At 57.2% G+C, this 14,617-nt stretch overlaps 1 protein-coding gene across 2 annotated transcripts; it reads left to right on the top strand.

Moving 5' to 3' along the window:
• The first annotated feature begins 6,257 nt into the window (after positions 1-6,257).
• On the top strand, positions 6,258-13,961 carry PLPP2 (phospholipid phosphatase 2). 2 transcript variants are annotated; one of them, XM_084796111.1, is made up of 6 exons: positions 6,258-6,404; positions 8,782-8,933; positions 9,065-9,339; positions 12,595-12,652; positions 12,832-13,008; positions 13,173-13,961. In XM_084796111.1, the coding sequence occupies exons 2-6, from the start codon at positions 8,898-8,900 to the stop codon at positions 13,287-13,289; spliced, it is 663 nt and encodes a 220-aa protein (XP_084652237.1). In that variant the 5' UTR covers positions 6,258-6,404; positions 8,782-8,897; the 3' UTR covers positions 13,290-13,961. The 2 variants fall into 2 exon arrangements, with proteins under 2 accessions (XP_084652237.1, XP_084652236.1); XM_084796110.1 differs by having other exon boundaries at positions 6,276-6,445.
• Positions 13,962-14,617: the final 656 nt, after the last annotated feature.

Below are 14,617 nucleotides of genomic sequence, written 5' to 3'. Positions count from 1 at the left end.
CCTCCCGCCCCCCGGTGAACCTGCCATCGGGCTGGCTGGGGCTGTGGGTCCTCCCGCCCCCCGGTGAACCTGCCATCGGGCTGCCTGGGGCTGTGGGTCCTCCCGCCCCCAGTGAACCTGCCATCGGGCTGGCTGGGGCTGTGGGTCCTCCCGCCCCCGGTGAACCTGCCACTGGGCTGCCTGGGGCTGTGGGTCTTCCCGCCCCCAGTGAACCTGCCATCGGGCTGCCTGGGGCTGTGGGTCCTCCCGCCCCCAGTGAACCTGCCACTGGGCTGCCTGGGGCTGTGGGTCCTCCCGCCCCCAGTGCTGTGAATGAATCCCAAGGCCTTGCACATGACAGATAGGTTCAGGTCTTCTACCATGGACATGTCTATTCTATCCGTTTTTTCTCTTTTAAGTATTTATTTGTGTATATATATAAATACACACCAGAGAGTGCGTGAGTGTCACGGGATGCCACAGGCCAGTTTGATAGAGCTGGTTCTCTTTTTCTATCCTATGGGTCCCAGGGACCAAACCCGGGTCATCAGTCTGACAGCATGCAAGCTGCTGAGACATCTCTCTGGTCCTGTTTTAATTTATTTATTTTATTTTTTATTTTTTAGCTTAGGTTGGCTCCAAATTCGCCATGTAGCCCAGGCTGGCCTTGAGTTTCTGGTAATTCCCCTATCTCAGTTTCCTGAGTCCTGCGATTACAGGCCTGAGCAACCAAGCTCAACATACCTACTTGTTTTAGACAAGCTGATTGCCGATTGAGGCAGTAGAAGGCTCCGCCCACTTTCCCAGCCCCTCAGTTCACGTCCTGCCGAGGCAGCTTTGCTTCCTGTCTCCCTGCTTCTGAGGGTGTGCGTAGTGGGTCTCGGGAGGCTGGTGGGAGCGGAGCATCGCTGTTCCTGCACTGCCTAGCTTGACTGACAGCTCTGTGGTCCTTCCCCCTGGAAGGTGTGCCTCTTTTTTTGTCCTGACAAGAAGACTTTGGGTGAGATTTCTTGGGTCTTGGGGCCATCATGAGGTATGGTTTTCTGTTTGAGGATGCAGGCACAGCTGAGAGCAGGAGGAGAGCTGTTGCCGTGTCCGTGGTGTAGTTCTGGGGAGCATGGGCCCATACAGGGAACACTTCTAGGACAAGAGGGGTGGGAAGCCATAGAGGTGGTGGGGAGCCTAGGAGTGTCCCGGGCTGCTACAGAAGTATATTGGGCTGAGGAGGGCTGGAGTCAGGAGGAGCCACCCCAAGGTCTGCGTCATACTGACGGTGATTGCTGGACATGGCGTCAGTGTCCATGTCTCTGCTTTGTACTGAAGACGTGGAGCAGAAGCTGGCCTGGCAGGCCCCACTGTCTGCGGCTGGGCAGGTGCTGGGTCACCCTCATGACTTCACGTGCTCTCAGGTCGTTCCTACCCGTGCTGCAGGGTGTCCCCACACAGGCTGGGAAATCTCTCAGGATGAGGCCCTCTCTATGACGAAGTGTGGGAATCTGTGCTGGACTGAGCAAGTGGATGTTGGCTTGGGAGAACCTGCATGGGGCTTCTTGAACCTTCAAAGAGGGAGAAAGCCTCCCAGGGCTAGAGGGCCTGGGCCTGCCACTGCCCTGAGCCTTGGGCTCCCTGGCTTGGTCAGAGCTCTGAGGTGGGGGGGGGGGGGGCAAGGCCTGACCCAACTTGTCCAAAGTTCTCTTCACCTCTTCTCAGTGGTCCTCAGCCTCCTGGTTTTTAGCTCCTTGGTGGGGCTACAGGTTAGATGCAGGGAACTCAGGTTGTCTTGGCAGACAAGCTGTTTAACACCGTGCCGTCTTCTGCACTGCTGAGGACTGTTTCCTTTGATAACGGCTTGCTGTCTGCTGGTCTTCAGACTCTCTGGGCCTTCTGTCCAGGGCAGTGGTGGAGGACCGTGGCGTTGTCTGGACCCAGGCCTTGGGGCTGGCATGACACATGACAGAACTGGTGACTTGAAGGGGAGGCACAGAGCCTCAGTGTAGATCTCCAGAGCTACACTTGAATGGGGGAGCCTCCAAATGGAGGTGAGCACTGGGTGTGAGAACACTCCTTGCTCTGACCATCAGAGACACGAATCAAGTCAGGAGGGATGGACAATGACAACGGGGTCACTAAGGTGTCCCTACCTCAGGTTCCAGAGTGCTCAGCCCCTCATCTCTATCCTGGAGTCTCTGCTTTGGAGCCTGTCCTTGCCTGGCCCTTTGGCGCATCTCTTTTCCTTTAAGTACAGCCTCCGGAGCGGCGGGCAGGGAAGGAGGGTGCCATGTTGAAGAAAAGGTTGTGTAGGGATCTAAGCTAATACTCACACAACAGGTGTCCTCCTGTATGAGAGCTGTGTACACGGTCCCACTACCCACGGCTGCTGCGTGTGAGAGCTGTGTACACCATCCCAACACCCATGGCTGCTGCATGTGAGGGCTATGTACACTGTCCCACTACCCACAGCCGCTGCGTGTGAGAGCTGTGTACACCGTCTCACTACCCACAGCCTCTGCCTGTGAGAGCTATGTACACCATCCCACTACCCATGGCCGCTGCGTGTGAGAGCTGTGTACACCGTCCCACTACCCACAGCCGCTGCGTGTGAGAGCTGTGTACACCGTCCCACTACCCACGGCCGCTGCGTGTGAGAGCTGTGTACACCGTCCCACTACCCACAGCCGCTGCGTGTGAGAGCTGTGTACACCGTCCCACTACCCACAGCCGCTGCGTGTGAGAGCTGTGTACACCGTCCCACTACCCACAGCCGCTGCGTGTGAGAGCTGTGTACACCGTCTCACTACCCATGGCCGCTGCGTGTGAGGGCTGTGTACACCATCCCACTACCCATGGCCGCTGCGTGTGAGAGCTGTGTACACCGTCTCACTACCCATGGCCGCTGCGTGTGAGGGCTATGTACACCATCCCACTACCCACGGCTGCTGCCTGTGAGAGCTGTGTACACCATCCCAACACTCATGGCTGCTGCATGTGAGGGCTATGTACACTGTCCCACTACCCACAGCCGCTGCCTGTGAGAGCTGTGTACACCATCCCAACACTCATGGCTGCTGCATGTGAGGGCTATGTACACTGTCCCACTACCCACAGCCGCTGCCTGTGAGAGCTGTGTACACCATCGCACTACCCATGGTTGCTAGTACACTTGTGTCCTGCTCAGCCATCCCACTCCCCTGCACTGGGGTGGTGTGTGCACTGTCCAGCCTCTGCCTCCCGGGCTCATTCAGGAGGGCCCGAATGACAGCGGGCAGATAGATGCCCAGCCTGGGTCTTGCAGCTGACGGGCATGGGTGAGAGCTCACCGTAGTCAGGAGGCCAATTGTGCAGTGTGTTGGGTCCTCCAGGCTGCCCTCTGCTTGCAGGGTACTTCCTGGTGACAATGACCCTATTTCAAATTGCTATTTCCCAATGGCCATAGGCAGCAGCATCTGTCTGCAGGATGTACCCAGATTTCCTGCCTTGGACTGCACCTTGCCTGCATCAGATCCGTGTGGGAGCCTGACCCTGACTCTGGGGGTTGGGGCACTGAGAAATGGAGAGCCAAGGCTGTCTGTGGTGTCTTATGCGTGCACATCCCTCTGCCCACATCCTGGATCCTTTGCAGCATCCCTTCTGAGGCAATACCAGGGGTCCCCAGGGCCACAGCTAGCTCCTGGCCAGCAGTGCCCCATGGGAATAGGAAGTCAACAAGACAGGACTGGTCAAGGCTCCCTGAGGCAGGAGAGGTGGCTTAGCCCAACGTGCTCTGCTGGGAGAATTCCGTCAGTGCAGTTCCTCACCCTGTGGCCACGCCAGTAACAGATTAGGAACCATGACCCCAATCCTAACCCTAATCCTCATTTTTGCCACCTCCATAAGGTTTTAATGCTAATATACCCAAGGATTTTTAATGACTGACCCAAATCCTCCCAAGAGGGGAAGGATGGGAGAAAGATTCCATGCAGGCTCGTCTCCCCCACAGCCTCCTGCTTACCCAGGCTTGCCCTCCTCCAATCCCATCTCTCCTCACCTTCGCCCTCTCGAGCCTCACCCTCCTCCAGCCTCACTTTCTCCATCTCCATCCTCACCATCCTCACCTGCTTTCAGCCTCATCCAGCCTCCTGCCTATTCCCCTCCTCCCCACCCCCTCCAGCGTTTTCCCTCCTCCCGCTCCCCCTCCTCTAGCCACATCCCTCCTCCCACCCTCCTGCTCCCCCTACTCCAGCCACATCCCTCCTCTCCCCCTCCTCCTGCTCCTCCTCCAGCCACATCCCTCCTCTCCCCCTCCTCCCGCTCCTCCTCTTCCAGCCACATCCCTCCTCTCACCCTCCTCCTGCTCCTCCTCCAGCCGTGTCCCTCCTCCTGCTCCTCCTCCTCCAGCCGTGTCCCTCCTCCTGCTCCTCCTCCTCCAGCCACATCTCTACTCTCACCCTCCTCCTGCCCCCTCCTCCTGCTCCCCCTCCTCCCGCTCCCCCTCCTCCAACCACATCCCTCCTCTCACCCTCCTCCAGTCTTTCTCTCCTGCAGCTGCATCCTCCTCCTACCCACCGTCCTCCTGCTACTCCTCCTCAGGGGCCTCCTTGCCCCATCTCTCTCCCTTTGCTTAGTGCCCTATTTTCCTTCATCATCCTCTTTTTCTTGGCTCTCCTTTCTGCATACAGTAGGCACTCAGTAAAGGACCCAAAATATTGATTACACAATTGCTAGTGCTGCCCTGACCCGCTAAGACTTTCCTATGCTTAGGTCCCAGGAAACAGAGGTTAATGGGGGGGGGGGCAGGGGGAGGAGGAGCAGTAAGGATGCCACCATATGTCTGGCATGCCACACACAATGTAGGGTAACCCTGACACCCCTGAGTCCACGTGTTCTAGACATGGATAGATGGATGGGGTGTGTGTGTGCGCGTGAGCGCGCACGCACGCGTGCTGGAGCTGAGGACCGCTCTTCAGGGTGCCCTCAGATAGAGTTCTGTCACTAGAGCCCAGCCTGCTGCGTAGGTGTGGGTGGATGTGGGAGATGGACACAGACGAAGACCTGAAGCCAGGCTTCTGAACCGGCCTCGTCTAGCCCTGTGTGCAGGGCAGGTTGCTGTATACTGAAAGTGCTGCCTGCCCACTTTATAGGCTGCTTCTAGGGTGCATGGGCCCTCCCTTACCCCTGAACAGGCCCCTGTGCGCTCCTCCCCCCAGCACCAAAGCTCAGGCACCTGGCTTCTCTCAGCACCTCTCAGGACAGCTCTGCCCCAGTCCACATGCTGCAGGAGCAAGCCAGGGCAAGTCTTTGGGACCTTCGGCCAGGAGCTGTCGCTTTTCTGACCTCCCGTACTCTCAAATCTCAAACATCTTGAACTCAACCCTCTGGTAGAAGAAGGGCCGATGCCACGTGGCCATGAGTGTGTCCTCGGTGCAGCCTCAAGGAGCTGTGACCTCCGAAATTGAGGGTTCCCTCCCAGATGTGAGTGGCCGCCTGCACCTTTAGTGAGTCACAGCCCAAAGGATAGAGTGTGCGGTTGCGATCCTTAGCCTGGGCTTTCTTTCAATATGCCATTGGCTTCCAAGCGTCCCTGGCCCAGGGCTTCAGGTCATCTCTGGATCAGGGTAGGCTGGGCCCCGATTATGTGGGTCAGCCTTGGAATCTCTGCGGTGCTGTTCTCTAGAGTGGACACAGCCTGTGCTAAGGGGCATGAACCTGACCCTGACTTTCCCACCACGACATGTCAAGGATCTTTCCAGCCTGCCAGGGAGTGCAAGAGGCTAGCTTAGAGGGAAGGTGCGTCTCCCCACGCTAACACACTTATTGATTTCAGAGGCGTCAGGGTGTCCAGCGCAGGAGCCCTCCCCGGGAAAGGCTGAAGGGATCACCTCAGGAGTGTGAACTCCGTGCTGCTCAGGAGGCTGTCTTTGGCTTGCCCTCCCTGCGCCTCTGCATTACAACGGCAGAACCCCGCCCAAGAGTTGGGGACACTTGGATGACCTCCAGCCTTGAGATTTGGTGGCCCCTCCCAAGCCAGAAGGCAACTTTCCAGCTGGGAGACCCCACTCAAGCTTTGCGGCACTTCGGAGCCATGTTCTCAGTCCTGGGATTCCGAGATCCTAGCTTGGAGGAGACCCCTCCCCACTAAGACTTTACTTTATCCCGAGATCCCTCCCAGCACCGAAGCCCCCGCCCCTCCACGCCCGGGTCAAGGTGGCAAACACACCCCTCAAGGGCCTCCTCCCTCTCCTGCTCTCCCGCCTCCGCACTTTCTCTCCACGCCACGCCCTCCCCCGGTCCCGCCTCCGCCTCGCCCGGGCCCTTTCGTCAGGCCCAACCCTTTCCCTGGGCCGGGCACTGCCACGGCCATGTGATCGTGGGGCTGTCGGGACGCGCCGGGACAGCTGGGACAAGCGGGGGTCGCGGGCGTCCCTGGGCGGGGGCGACATGGAGCGGAGGTGGGTCTTCGTGCTGCTGGACGTGCTGTGCTTGTTGGTCGGTAAGAACCTGGGGACTCGGGTGCGGGGACTCTCTCCCAGGTGCACGCTCCCACCGTCCGTCCCTCTGGCTAGTTTGCGTTCGGGATGCGGACGATGGTGACCTGTGCTCCCCACTTCCTTGTGCGTTCCCTGCCAGTCCTCCTGGGCGCCTGGCGGCATCCGGGGCTGCCTGTCTACCTGTGGCTGCTCCCGGGTTGGGGGTCCTGGCAGCAGGAAGTCCCTCGAGTGCCGCGGAGCGACGTGACTCACACCGGCGGGGCTGTACCAGGACCCTGGAGGCCAGTGACCGGTGGCCAAGGTCCAGCACGGTGCCCCCGGGAGGCGGTGACGGCTAGGCTCGCACAGACAAACCTGCCAGTCCGGTTCGGGCCGCGGGGAGGAGCATCCCGAACCCCCCAGGCTCGAACAAAGGCCAAGTGTTTGTTGGGGCCCAGGGGACAGTGGCTGGATTCTACCCCGAAGGCGGTGACCGAGTGTCTCCGTCCTCCCCTTTTCTGCATCTCCCTTTCGCTTCCTTATCCCGGAAGGATACTCCATTTAGCTACGCAGGTTGGCAGGGAGAGTCTCCGTGGGACAAACCCCCAGCCATGGGCACCCCCATTTTAAGTGTCTGGGTTTATTGAACCATTTCTGTTGCTCTGACTGTGTGCCAGGCACCACAGGACTTGGAAAATAGTTTACATTTTTTCCCCCTCGGCCAGTCCTGGGTCCCCAGAGCTGGAGCTACCTGGGGGTAGTCACAGCAGCAGCAGGAGGCCAGTGTGCAGCCTGACGGTCTCCTTAGTCTGAGCACTGAACACTGGAGTCCACACGGATTTTGGGAGGTGATTGGGAAGTCCCGCGAGCCTGAGTGAAGGAAGTCTTTGCTTGTTGCTTGGAACAGCGTCCCCTACAAATACCTACTGAAGGTGGACACGGCTGGGAGCCAGAGTCCTGGCCATACAGCTGCACCATCCAGACCTTGCAAGCTGTCTCTGTGGCTGTGGTGTGCCCGGGATGTCCACTCTGTGGAGTCACTACCAGTTTGTCACGGGTCACTGTGTTGGTATCATCCCCGGATCCTCTGACTTTACCTTCTATGAATAAAATATGGGCTCCCTCTGACCTCTCACATCTTCCTCTGACCTCACCTCCTCTGTTCCCCTCTCTGACCCTCTCCTCTCCTCTCAACACCCTCCACTCCCCCTTCTCTTTTCCTTTTTGCTTTCTCTTTCACTGTCTCCCCTACTCTCCTCTTCCCCCCTCCCTGCTCTCACCTTCCCCCCTCGCCCCTCCTCTGCTCTCTGACCAGCTCACCTTCTCTAACCACTGTTTTTGAAGCTGTCCCCCCTACTTCTTAGCCCCACCTTTCAGCTTCGTGGTGTTAGCATCTTCCTGCAGGCTTAGCCCATGTCAGGGACTATCTCCTGGGCCCCTTGCATTTTCCCTCTGCATCTTGAGGGGAGGTGCCTCTCCTGTTCTAACCTTCGGGACCTGAAGGCCACACCCTCCACGCCCAGCCCAGCTTCTGTGCTCAAGGGCAAAGGGCACTTGCCCAGGTTTGCCTCTGTGTTCCTGTGCCCGGGGAACAGGGTGGGCTGCCCACTGTGCTGTCCTGGAGACTGGCTCTCCCACCCCCACCCCCACCCCCCACTCCCGGCCACCCTTGGGTGGAGGCTGCAATGGCAGCTCTGGTCGCACCCTCACTGCCGGGTCATTTCTAAGAGTGTCTGTGTCTGGGCTTTGGTCATTTGAAACTTCCTGCATCCAGGGCTGGGCCCATCTTGTCCAGTGGATAGCTGGCACTGGCTCAGAACTATGAATGAAAGTACATAAAGAAGCAGAGACTCAAAGGATGGGCCCTCTTGCCTGTGCCCTGACTGTGAGCTACACAGCCTCACGGCCCTACAGTCTCCACATTGTGTTGCTGGTTGGTCTGACTGCCCACGCAGTGAGCAGTCTCCGGGGTCCCACCCCCAGCACAGCAGGGCCCTTGGTGTACCCAAACAGTCAACTGTAGCTAAGGCGACCACGTGGTTCCTACAGGGTACAGAAACCATGAAGTACAACAGTCACTCCAAGGCTGGCTCATCAGGAGGCTCCTGGAGTGAGATGGGAGCGTGTGTGTGTGTGTGTGTGTGTGTGTGTGTGTGTGTGTGTGTGTGTATGTGTGCGTGCGCAAAGGCTGAGTCAGAGGCCAGGGAGGCCTGGCGTGAGGCCAGGGTAGACCTGTGGAGTAGTTTCCAGTGGGGTCAAGGCAGAGTGGCCCCGATACCAGTGCAGGTGACTTGAAAGTAGGAATTTGCCGTGTGGAGAACCATGTGCCTCCCCTCCCCCCACCCCCCATTTCCCACAGCCTCTCTGCCCTTCGTCATCCTGACCCTGGTGAACTCACCTTACAAGAGAGGGTTCTACTGCGGAGATGACTCTATCCGGTACCCCTACCGTCCAGACACGATCACCCATGGACTCATGGCCGGGGTCATCATCACGGCCACCATCATCCTTGTAAGGCAGAAAAGTGCTTGGGTGGTGGCTGGGTCGGCCCCGCCCCGAGTTGGACAGGGCCTAGCTCCCCAGCCCGATGGGCGCAGTGGGAGCTGTGTCTGCCTAGTGCTCTGCTGTTGTTCAATTGGCAGGTCTCTTCGGGGGAGGCCTACCTGGTGTACACAGACCGTCTCTACTCACGCTCTGACTTCAACAACTACGTGGCTGCCATCTACAAGGTGCTGGGGACCTTCCTGTTCGGGGCCGCTGTGAGCCAGTCTCTGACTGATCTGGCCAAGTACATGATCGGCCGGCTTCGACCCAGCTTCTTGGCCGTCTGTGACCCTGACTGGAGCCGGGTCAACTGCTCTGACTACGTGCAGCTGGAAGTGTGCAGGGGCAGCCCTGCCAATGTCACCGAGGCTAGGTGAGTGCTGGGCTGCTGCTCAGGCAAGGCTCTGAGGGACGGATGGAGAAAGCCTGTCAGCAGAGGCAGGCAGGCAGACAGGTGGGCCATGGGTCTCCCTCTGTGTCTTTGGCAGGGCAGATGTGCAAGTGGGCATTCTCGGGGTTCATGTGACTGGGGAGGTAGTGTCCAGCCCTGCGGGGTCAGGGGGTGACTGCCTCCTGTGCCTTGAGGCATGTAGTGAGGGACCTACAGTGACTGAGTGAGCTGTTGCTGCTCTAAGGTCCTCTGTCGGTGAGCTTGTTTGCTGTTCGCGCAGTTTCTCTTCATGGCGTCCTGAAGGCTCAATTTTCTTAACCAATATATTTTATTAACAACTTAGTGACAGAGCATACGTCCCTTATAACCCGACTAACCAAAACAATAGGAAATGAGGATTAATGGACACAATAACAAAACCGTAAGGATATCAGTTCCGAGGAACGATTCTCCTGGCACAATGTGCAGGATTTCTTCTGCTGGAACCTAGAGTAACCAGAACCCAGACCCTCAGCAGGAGCCGGAGCCCCGAAGCCTTCGCTTGAGCCGTTCTCTTTAGGAGTGTCTCGAAGTGCAGTGATGAACAGCCAAAACTATCCCAAGTCTCCAAAAAGCCCCGCCTCCAGTTCTGGGCTCATTTATATATCTCCTCCCAGAGTCTGTTCACGGGATCTTTTCAGCTGGCAACATTCAAGCTCCTGCACAAGGTGGTCGGTCTTCTAGTGGATTAACCTCACCTGTTCTCTCACAAGACCGTTCCAATCCCGCACTTGGGATCCTAAAAAACAGGTTTATCTCTCCTTCAGCGTCCCACTCTTCTGAGCTCTGCTGTGTGTCCGTGGTGTGGTCTCACTCTGTAATCTCCCGAGTCCCTCTCTGCCTGATCAGCCATCAGGTCTTCCAGTGCTTTTCCCCTTCGAATATTATGCTGCTTTCACATCCGTTACGTGTTTTCAGATCTTTCAGAGAGGATCTCAGCATGTAGCCCAGAAGGACCTCAAACTCCTTATCTTTCTGCCTCAGTCTCCTGAGTGCCGGGGTGACAGGTCTGTGCTGCTGTGACTGCCTAAGGATGACTTGGTTTCCGTCCCTCCATTCTGCCCTCATGGATGGTCTCATGTCTAGACGTTTCAAGTCACCGATCGCAGTGTCCTGTGCTTGGTGCTTCTGCCCTCTCATGGACTGCTTCATGTGTGTGTGTGTTTGTGTGTCCACATATGTGTGTGGGCCAGTACTCAGTCAATGGCAAGGGTCTTCTTCGTGCACACCTTTAATTTCAGCACTCGGGAGCCAGAGGCAGACAGATCTTCATGAGTTCGAGGCCAGCCTGGTCTACAAAGCGAGTCCAGGACAGCCAGGGATATCATACAGAGAAACCCTGCCTCGAAAAGCCCCCTCCCCCTTAAAACATGTGTATGTGTGTTGTATGTATGTATGTATGTATGTATGTATGTATGTATGTATGTACACCAGCTTCCTGTGAAAATCCATGGAAGTCAGAAGAGGGCGTCAGATCTTCTTGAACAGTTGTCAGCTGCTATGTGGGTCTTGGGAACTGAACCCGGATCCTCTGCAAGGGCACTAAGTGCTCATAGCCCCAGAGCCACCTCTCCAGGGCCTCTGCACATTGTATTTTGACACAATGTCCCTCACTGACCCTGGAGTTACTACGGTTCTGCTAAAATGGCCGACGAGCTTCAGGGCCACTTCTGTCTCCCTGCGGTCCCACGCTTGCACCAACACCTCTTTTTACACGCTGATTAGGGATGTAGTGCAGGTCATCATGCTTGCACACGCTTGCACAGGCTTGCACACAGCAGGCATGTCACTCACTGACAATCTCCCCAGCTCCTTAGCCACGCCATGTGTGTGCTTGTATGTTTACTCTCCGTGCCTTCTGTATTTTTTTTTCCTTGCAAAACTGGTTTTTGTCTGTTTGTCTGTTTGTGGCCATATAGAAGATCAAACCCACAGAGAATGGGCAGTGTGTGCTCTCTGTTTAGTGGCTTCCCTGAGGGAACGGTAGACCGCCATGTTGTTCTGAGGGCCCGCTGTCAGCAGAGCGGTCGGCAGGAGTGGCTGTATGCTTTTGTCTTCGGGGTGATGGGGTGGAGCTGGGGGCACTGCCTTAGCGTTATTTTGTCTTCCAAGATTGTGGAGTGGCTCTGGGGGCGTATTGGGGGTGCCAGGCTCCCCTGAGGACTTGGCTGCTGTTCGAGCGCCAGGGCGGCAGTGACTAATATCTTTGTAAGATGAGGTGCTGCTTAGCACCCCGACCCCCACCTGTTACGGTGGTGTTGGGTAACTGACAATGTGGACCTATTGGCCACGGCTGCTCCAGAAGCTCCTGGCAAAGGTTGGAGTTTGTGAAGTGAGAGTGAGGAGGGGAGGTGGTTTCCCCAGAGCCTTCCGACAGACTGTCTGGTGTGCAAGGCTTCCCTCAGGTTAAATTGTTTTTTGGTAGGTCTAGGTCTGGAGAGATGGCTTAGATGTTAGGACCGCTGCCTGCTCTTCCGGAGGATCTGGGTTACACTCTCACAACCCAAAGGCAGCCCACAGCCATTTGTAACTTCAGTTCCAGGGGATCTGATGCCCTCTTCTGGCATCTTCAGGCATTGCATGCATGTGGTACAAAGACAGACGTAAACCCAAAACACCCACACATAAAATAAAAACAAATGCGCCGGCTGGGGTGGCACACACCTGTAATCCCAACACTCAGGGAGGCAGAGGCAGGCGGATCTCTGTGAGTTCAAGGCCAGCCTGGTCCACAGAGTGAGTCCAGGACAGCCAGGGCTACACAGAGAAACCCTGTCATGAAAAAAAAAAAAACAACCAAAAAACCAAAAAACAAAAAACAAAAACCACAAATGAAACAAACAAACCAACAACAACCCTAAAGATGACTTGTTTTCATTATTTTTAAGTGTGTGTGTGTGCATGCACACATATGCACATGGATACAGGTACCCCAGAGGCCAGAGGCATCAGGTTTCCTGGAGTTGGAGTTACAGGTAGTTGTGAGCAGTAAAGATGTAGGTGCTGGGAACGGAACTTGGTCTGCAAGAGCAGTCAGGGCTCTTAACTGCTGAGCCATCTCTCCAGCTCCACCTCCCTTAGTTTAAAGTTGCACCTGGCTCTGCTCTGCCTCCGAGTCTGCTGACCGGCTGTCCCCCTTCCCCCCCTCCTGTCTCCGCCCTCCCCCCGCCCCCTGTCTCAACCCCCCCCCCCCCGCAGGTTGTCCTTCTACTCCGGACACTCTTCCTTTGGCATGTACTGTATGTTGTTCCTGGCGGTGAGTGTTTGCCTTCTTCCCTGGGATGCTCATGGGGACCCCTCCCTTCCCTGGGCTTTGGTCTTCCTCACTGCACAAAGGGGGTATGTGGAGGAGGCATTAGGGGTGTATGGTGGTAGTGGGGGGCTTGTGACTCTTGCCCTGGCCTGGGCAGCTGATGCAGGCTGATGCCCCGACAGCTGTACGTGCAGGCCCGGCTCTGCTGGAAGTGGGCACGGCTGCTGAGGCCCACTGTTCAGTTCTTCTTGGTGGCCTTTGCAATCTATGTGGGCTATACCCGCGTGTCTGACCACAAGCACCACTGGAGTGACGTCCTCGTCGGCCTCCTGCAGGGAGCCCTGGTGGCCTGCCTCACGGTGAGCCCTGTTCGCCTCGTCCTACAGTATCTGCACTGCCTGACCCCCTCCGCCTGCTGCTCTGCCCCTCACCGTTGGCCCCACCCACCTACTTTACACCCCTCCCCCACCTCTCTCTAGGGCTCCCCTCTGGGCGCCCTACTTACCTCCTTCCCTTCCGTCAGGTCCGCTACGTTTCAGACTTCTTCAAATCCCGGCAGCCCCAGCCCTGCCAGGAGGACGAGGAGCCAGAGCGCAAGCCCAGTCTGTCACTGACGCTGACCCTCGGTGACCGACCCTAGCTGCTGTGAGGACCCCGTCTCTTCCTGCTTTGGAAGCCAGGAAGCCTTCTGTGGGGCCGGTCGTGCACTGGCCGTTTGGCCCTGATCAGGCACTACTGGCTTTGGAGCTGCCCCAGGGTCCCAGCTGGTGGCGTGGACCAGGCTCTTGAGTGCGCCTGGCTGGCCCTGAGGGTGGGGCACGGCCCCGTCCTTATCGCTCCTCCTCGAGTGTCCCATGGCCTCAAAAGATGCGGCCCAGCTCTGAGGGCTGTCTTCCGTAACCGAGGGGTTTTCGAGCAGGGTTATCCCTGCACCGCCCCAGGATTGGATGGGTCCGAGACTGTTCACGAAGCCTGCACCCTCCCTGACGGCCCTGCGGGTAGAGGAAAACTTCGCTTGCCTGGGTGGGGCCCTTGGCCTTAGCCTTGGGTGGGGAGCACAGGTGTGAAGAGGACTGCCAACCCTTGGGCTGCCCAGGAGCCTGGGTTGCCTAAAAGGTCCTACGTGGCTTTTGGTCTGATGTTCTCAAGCGTTGGTTGGGAAGATTCCTGCTTTAAGCCCCTCCTTCAAGCCTGATGTCCAGCCCTGCCCCCACTCTGCCCACAGGGGCCAAATGCGTAGCCAGGCTTTGGGACTGCGTCCAGTTACTACTGTTCATGGGACGGTGAGTTATAAACTTGTACCAGATGCTTCTGCCTTGCGTGTTGATTTTTAAGCCTCTTAGTAAGATAGATGAGATGACGCTGCCACACCCACCTTGCTCCCCAGTGCGCTGTGTTGGACTTGCCGGTCTTAGCAGAGACTTGGAGGACAGATACCAGGCCTGGGTATCTTGTATGGAGGCCAGACAGAGGCCTCATAGCCACCGTGTCCTTCCTCCAGGTTGGTGGACGCTTTACCTTAGGTACACCTGAGAACACAGACACTTCATGTTTGTGGATGTTCTCAGGGTGCCTGGCCAGTCTCCCAGGGACAGCAGGAGTGGTGACACTATATCACTATATCTTAGAATAAAGTCATGTGTCTCTCTCTGGGAATGGGCAGTATCTTTATGTACTCTTCAGGGTCTTGGAGCATGGGGGGGGGGACGGTGGTCAGAAGACCCCACCCCCACCCCCAGGATTGGGTCCTGGATGCCACTGGCAGACACTGAAAGCCCTAGCAGCCCAATGGAGTTCATGCCAACCCGAAGAGCATGCTGGGTAGGTAACATGGCCACTGGCACAGTCTGCATCCTCATGGGGATGGAGACGGGGAGCGCATCCTGGTTGCGTGACTACCTGCCAGCATCTTCCAGCCAATATCCTGTATAGCAGGGCCCCACAGGGACCAGCTGTGAGAGGCAGGAG

The sequence above is a fragment of the Acomys minous genome, assembly GCF_964271855.1.
Source record: "Acomys minous genome assembly, chromosome: 9".
NCBI classification, from domain to species: domain Eukaryota; kingdom Metazoa; phylum Chordata; class Mammalia; order Rodentia; family Muridae; genus Acomys; species Acomys minous.
This window is presented reverse-complemented; position numbering and strand designations above follow the sequence as displayed.